The sequence below is a fragment of the Poecilia reticulata genome, chromosome 15 (genome assembly GCF_904066995.2).
Source record: "Poecilia reticulata chromosome 15, P_reticulata-male-v2, whole genome shotgun sequence".
In the NCBI taxonomy this organism is placed as follows: domain Eukaryota; kingdom Metazoa; phylum Chordata; class Actinopteri; order Cyprinodontiformes; family Poeciliidae; genus Poecilia; species Poecilia reticulata.
In genome coordinates this window covers 30250002-30256939 of record NC_088844.1, presented here as the reverse complement: position 1 = coordinate 30256939, position 6938 = coordinate 30250002, and the positions used below count along the sequence as shown (strand labels likewise).

The 6938-nt window shown below is 38.6% G+C and overlaps 1 protein-coding gene across 2 annotated transcripts; it reads right to left on the bottom strand.

Annotated features, from left to right (window-relative positions):
- Positions 1–3500: 3500 nt before the first annotated feature.
- On the bottom strand, positions 3501–5726 carry LOC145555178 (uncharacterized). 2 transcript variants are annotated; one of them, XR_014091271.1, is made up of 4 exons: positions 5570–5726; positions 4260–4529; positions 3698–3768; positions 3501–3610 (listed from the first exon to the last, which is right to left on the bottom strand). XR_014091271.1 is itself a non-coding variant. In XM_081616602.1 (4 exons), the coding sequence occupies exons 1-4, from the start codon at positions 5652–5654 to the stop codon at positions 3518–3520; spliced, it is 372 nt and encodes a 123-aa protein (XP_081472728.1). In that variant the 5' UTR covers positions 5655–5726; the 3' UTR covers positions 3501–3517. The 2 variants fall into 2 exon arrangements, 1 of the variants encoding a protein (XP_081472728.1); XM_081616602.1 differs by having other exon boundaries at positions 4407–4529.
- Between the last annotated feature and the right edge of the window lie 1212 nt (positions 5727–6938).

Sequence of the window (6938 nt, the reverse complement as noted above, 5' to 3'; positions counted from 1 at the left end):
CACATTTTGAATGTTACATTTAGTGTTATAAATGAACTTTGGCACTTTTAGTTTGCAATTTGAATTGTTACTTAAGCTTTATTGATATTAGCGTCCTGAATTTTAAGATATTTTACTTTGACCTTCTTCCAGGTCAGGTTATTTTTTCTATGGTGCACTTTTGACACATTGTGCCAGAGACATCAAGATCAACCTTACATTACAAGAACTTAGATGGCGAGCCCCAGCCCAGAGGACCAAGTGAACTGGTACACAGTGACCCGATTGGTCACCAGCCGTGAAACAAAAAAATATTTCACAGACATATTGGAAAGACTAAACAAACTTTGAAAGAACATTTTTCAGACACATAAAAGACTGGGTTATTTTATTTTATTTTTTTAAAGCGTGCAAATTTTCTTTATTTGTACAATGTGGATCCACAAATGTTGTTTATATTAAATTCTACTTTTTTAAAAATTAAATTCTACTTTTTTATATACATTGTGTGCTCTCCTCTGTTCACACCTAGGCTCCTCCGAATTTAGAATCTCCTGATCAGGCCCAACTTACTTATACTTTTGTAGTGTTGGTATTGCCATCTACTATTAAAAGGTATTTAAAGTAACCCTTCTTGCGGGTTACATACAGCTTTATATATATTATCTGTCGTCTGTTTCCAGCCGACGAGTTCTAGCTTCAGAGATTCAGCAGCTGAGTTTGAGTCCAAAATCCGATGTGAGATTCATCCGTGCTGCAGTGAATCCGTCTCTTTAAAGATATCTCCCTCTTCTTCCTCACATTGTGTCTTTATGAAACCTTCAAAACAAAAACAGAAGTTTAGTAAGTTTAGTAAATGTGCCATTTTAATGAACAATGCCACAGATAAACCATGTTGTGTTTACTCTGTAACATAGTTTAGACTTAGATATGTGATTCTATGCATCATAATTTCAGGGATGTCCTAACATAGCATGAACTTCACTTTTTTTTGCCACTAGTGGCCTTTATTTTGAAAGAAATCCAACTGAAAGGGAGGACATGGAACCAAGGAGCCATGTAGCAGAGTTGTAGTCAAGACCACTGAACCCGAGACCAAATCAAGACCAAGACCAGCACCCCGCGCTACGTGACACAATAAAATTAAGTGCTCCTATCAAAATTGCTTCTCTAATTGATCTGAAAGATCCACATTTCCATAAAAACACCTAGATATTAAATACTTAGAGCTGAAATAAATTTAACCAGTATCATCTCTGTGCCACAATCCACAGAGGTTTCCTGCCATCCCTAAACAAAAATAACGCCCTGGGCGGTTGCCCATACTGCCTCAACTGTCTGCACCATTAAACATAGTGATTAACGCTAAACAACGCTCAACTATGAACACTCCGAGGCACAATAAGCAATTAGTAACCAAGCATCCTCCCTCCTGCTGCAAAGTCTGCCACCATGACAGGAGACGAAAACAATGAGCAATAAACATGGTCTGCGTTCTTATGTTCTTGTTTTATTTATTCGCCAATTATATATATATAATTTTTTTTTAATGAAATAAAATAATAATAGCTACTGCAGTGTATGCAGAGCATTACAAGAACACAGAACGGCTTTCAGTGAGACTTCAGTCCTATCAACCTTCGTAAAGATCCGTCCAGAAGAATCAGATCGTTCCTTAATGTCATATCAATGCAGACTTTGGTACCAGCGTTGTCCCATATTTGTGACACCTCAGTCAAAATCTCCACACAATAGTTCAGGCATGAGTGACAACTGTTTTTCATCGCAGATGCAACATGTGTCTCTGTACAGCTAGCTTAGCTAGCATCACATCCACATAGCTTACCTTTCTTTAAGCTTTCCTTTTCAAGTGACGCTAAAAGTTGGACGAAGTCCCACCGTCTCTGAAAGCGAAGCGCTGCTGATTTTACATGTCGCCATATCAATTTATGCAGCTATTATATTACTGACATTAGACAGACAGCTTCTCCCGCTCAGAGGAAACCACTGCGCATGTCTGGAGCTCCGCGTGCGAGTAAAGGTGGAGCCGATGGGTGACAACAGACACTACGTCACGTTATTGCTGGGATTTTACGGCGCCACCTTAAATCCCTGAACTTCACATTTTAACGGACAAAAAGCGCAACGAGACTTGGACGTAACGAGTAACGCGAGAGTTTGTAGAAATGTAGTGAAGTAGAAAGTACAGATACTTACTGTAAAATGTAGTGGAGTAAAAGTAGAAAGTACCCATTATTAAATCTGCCTTTATATTATTTAAATATTTAAGTAAAAGAAAATACCAGTGTATTTCTTTCAGAAACAGGAATATGAAATCCATAGCTAACACCAATGTTATGCAATAGTAAATAAAGGTTTACTTTTAATATATTTGTGTCTTATCATGAACTATATAAGATTTCAGTTTTAGTTTTTGTACTCTGTGCTTTTCATCTAGAAGGAAAAAGCTCAACTGTTTTTTTGCAACAGCAAAATGTTCCTTTATTGGTTTTTGAACATTTTAAAGTTTAGATTAAATATGCATTGATCTGTGGGTTGTGTCAGTAAAACTCAAAAACTCTAAACTTTACATTTTGATGTGACAAATTACTAATAAGAGCAATTATGAATTTGTTCACAACATTTATTTGTTTTCTGCTGTCAGAAAATCTGCCTGACCAACAGATTTACACAAAAATGTGTAAATCTGTGTTGTATAACACATACAGTGTTATAATGTTATGTACATTTTAACACTGTGTTAAAATGAACACAAAATGTGCATTAAAGGTTATACATTTTTGTGTTATTTTTTAACATATCTTTATCAAGAGAGTTGGTCCTCGCACCCTGCTGTGCCAGGCCATTATCCTCAAGAGCCGCTGACTCTCGAGTGCGGATTTCAGCCTTGGTAATTTATTACCAGCTGAACTGCCTCCAATGGCCATCAGCTAAGCCGAGCTGCATTCAGCCGTAAAGTTTGTTTTTATTCAAACTTCAGCAGTTTTCTAGTTGTTCTGTTGAGGTACTGACATCCATTTGTGACATCACCCAAACTGATGTCACAAAGAGTGATGCATTGATGTCATAAGGCTGCAGACGTGAATTCTACGGTCATTGCCGTTGTTCTGTCAGATAGCCATGCGTTGTCAGATTGTCATACACGTATGACAATCTGATGGCTATATCTGTCGGATCATCATACGTTGTCAGATCGCGATACACGTAGGACAAACTGACAGCTATTTCTGTCAGACAATTGTACGCTATGATCACCATATTTTATATTTAATCATCTTTATTAAGCCAGTGTTAGATCGTCATACAGCTGCTAATGTAATAACAATTTATTAGCTACTGTATGACTTCCTGATTTATTAGTTAACCTGTCTGATTGTCATACACTTTGTTGTTAGCGACTATGTAACTTCTTGATTAATACCAATGACATCAGTTGTATAATGCAATATATTTAATATAGAACATTTTACTTCTGTATTTTTAATAATCCACACTATCACTGGTGGGGTAAAACTGTTTAATTGATGTTACACTTTTCACATTTGAACATGTCACCCATGTCTGTGGCACATTCTTTGTGTGTCCACCTTGAGCAGTAGTCACACTGTATCTGTGAAGTGGACAGAAAAAGAAAACAGTTATGAGTTAGCAAGAGTAATGTGTTTGAAGTGTTAAATTGTACAGTTTAATTGTTTACCATGTCAATGATGTTCTCTGTTGCATTATAATGAAGCATGTTGCATGCCACACAGTACTCTTCCACCTTGTCTGGGAACAAATAAAGGCATTTTGAGTGTACTTTACCAAAAATAGTACTATTGTGTACTATTTTACTTTAGATAGTACTAAAGTACTATCTCTTTATATTCTGTTGACAAGCCATAATGTTCTACTAGTACATAACAGAAAATACTGCAATTTAGTATTTCATATATCTTTGGATTTTTTCAATGCTTTGGACTGTTCCTACATGGCCTATGGGAAAATTTGTTGTTTTTGGAATGAGAAATTCTGTGATATGTTCCTAAGCCATCTTGTGTTTTTGATTGTTAGAATATTAACAAAAACTGATCAACAGGTTTCACACAGACTTCCACAGTTCCCTGAACAGGGGAACTGGTTCTTTATACCCAACATTAATATAATTTTTTGTGTTCTGACCAAAAACTTCTTAGAATCATAGCTGTCCAAAGCTATAAATCTCCGAACATTCATCCAGCAACCTGGAAAACAAGACTTCTTTGTAATTGTTCTTTCACCTCGATGTTGATACAGTGTGGTAGCAATGTGCAGTCTGGCTTGGGATACGTCTTTGGGTCCTGTTTGCACAGACTGCAGCCCTCCCATTTGTACATATGTTTCTGCAAACTGAAGAAATTATGCATTTAATGTAATAAAAAACTTACCATGGATGCAAAATTTTACGGCATATTTCCGCAAAGTTTGCCTCTGTCCTCTGTTGAGCGTCAATGGGTAAGAGCCTTCAGAAATAAAACTGAAGACCTCACCCCATTTGAACTCCATGTTTGCTATAAATGACACAAGAAAAACATGTAAATTGCATCAACAGGCATTTAAACAAGACAATTCATTAGACACTGCAAATTGTTCAAATATATAATAATACCCTGCTGCAGCCATGTAAACAACAAAACACACCCACTCCTGCTACTAATCACGCCAACTGGTGCTGCAATATGACATTTCTGCGAAATATCAGCTTTTAGGACAAGAAATACAAAACTAAGCTAAACAAAATAAAGTTTGTAGTGAAAGCTTCTTCATATCCATCCTTTTTAATTCTGATTTAATACAAAAAAACCTTCTAATCTACATGTTTATGCATGTGCATCCAACAATGCAATTCTTGAAATACTGCAGAAAACGTAACAGCGAGTTTAAATGCAATTGACGGATCCCAATTTTTATTGACAACACTGGTGGACCCCATGTCCTTCCTGACAACGCATGGTGGACACAGGGACTTCAAGTGACTCAAGAACATCTCCTGTCTTTTATTAATTGAGGCAAAAGTCACACAGATAGTGACTGTTGGCTACATAACCCAGGGGCTGTACTCGGGTATGTGATCTGTTAACCAGAAAAGCCTTCATGTTCCAAAAGCAACCTCAATTTGCAAAATCTTAATATATGTAAATGTGAAGCACATATAAAAACAAACTTAACATGAATGCTTTTCATATACATTAATAAAGATAAAGATTTATTTTGAAGGTGAAACACTGGTTTTGCCCCAGTTTCAGTGTGGGTAATACCCATACCAATACGGTTTCTGCCTGTACAGTCTGGTAGCGTGAAGAAAAAAAACGATAAGGAAAGTTAAAAAAATAAACAAATAATTCAAATTCAACATTTAAGAATTGTAAGTAATCCTAATAAGTAAACCTATGTGTCGAAGTCCTATCTGGAAAGCCATCACTGTATCCAAGCTAGCAGACGTGTTATCCAACCCAAAAATATCAATGAACTGGGGAACGTGAATTTAAACGGGGCTTGTTTTGTAGTTTACTGCAGCTGCAGCAGCATTAAATTTGATTTATTTACTTACTTTTTATTGGGTCTTGTTTTTTCTTCTCGCGTATGACGAGCTGACGGCTCCTCTCGATATCGCAGACCTCCTGCAGAATGCGCATGCGTGCGCATGCGCACTTACTACATGTATGCTATTCTGACATGTATGGCTATCTGACAGAACACCGTTGCAGAAGTCGCAGAGCAAACTACTCAAGATCAGCATTCGAAAGTTTTTTGTTTCTCGACAATGAATTCAAACATGAGTGAGCAGAGCATGTCACCGCTTTCTCATTCAGTAAATTTTCAAATGAGCGCAGCCAGACCCGTAACAACGAAGGCTGAGAAGCTGTTTGGGATTTTAAAAAAAGTAAGCTTGTTGACCTTCAACAGACAGACTCCAGACAAAGAAGACGACGAGGAGAAAGATCAGGATTTAAGAACAAAAATCAGAAATTTGATGGAAGCTAACGCCAAACTGGAGGAGGAGAAGACGTTGCTGGAGCAGAAAAGCACCTTCTTGCAGAAGAAAAGCGACATCTTTGAGCAGATGAGCAATGCCTTGGAGCTGAAAATCTCTGCCCTGGAACAGCAAAACACCGGCCTGAAGGAAAGAAGCAGCAGTCTGGAGAAGAAAAGCAACCTCTTGACGCACATGAACACCAGCTTGGAGCAGAAAATCACCACCCTGGAACAGGACACCACCACACTGGAAAAGGAAAAGACCACTCTAGAGCAAAGAATCAGCATATTGGAGCAGATAAACAATGACCTGGAGCAGAAAAGCACCGGCCTGGAGCAGCAAAACACCACCCTGAAGGAAAGAAGCAGCACTCTGGAGAAGAAAAGCACCATCTTGACACACATGAACACCAGTTTGGAACAGGAAAACACCAAACAGGAGCAGAGACTCAATGTCGTTAAGGATATAAACATCGCCCTGAGGCAGAAAATCACCACCCTGGAGCAGGCCACCAAAACACTCAAGAAAGAAAAGACCACTCTGGAGCAGAAAAGCACCGTTTTGGAGCATATAAACACCGCCCTGGAGAAGGAAAACACCGCCCTGGAGAAGGAAAAGACCGATCAGGAGCAGAAAATCACCACCCTGGAGCAGAACAACATCGCCTTAGAGAAAAAAAGTACCGCTCTGGAGCAAAAAAGCACGGTTTTGGAGCAGATAAACACTGCCCTGGAGAAGGAAAACACTGCCCTGGAGAAGGAAAACACTGCCCTGGAGCAGGAAAACACTGCCCTGGAGAAGGAAAACACTGCCCTGGAGAAGGAAAACACTGCCCTGGAGCAGAAAAGCACCGTTTTGGAGCATATAAACACTGCCCTGGAGAAGGAAAACACTGCCCTGGAGAAGGAAAACACTGCCCTGGAGCAGGAAAACACTGCCCTGG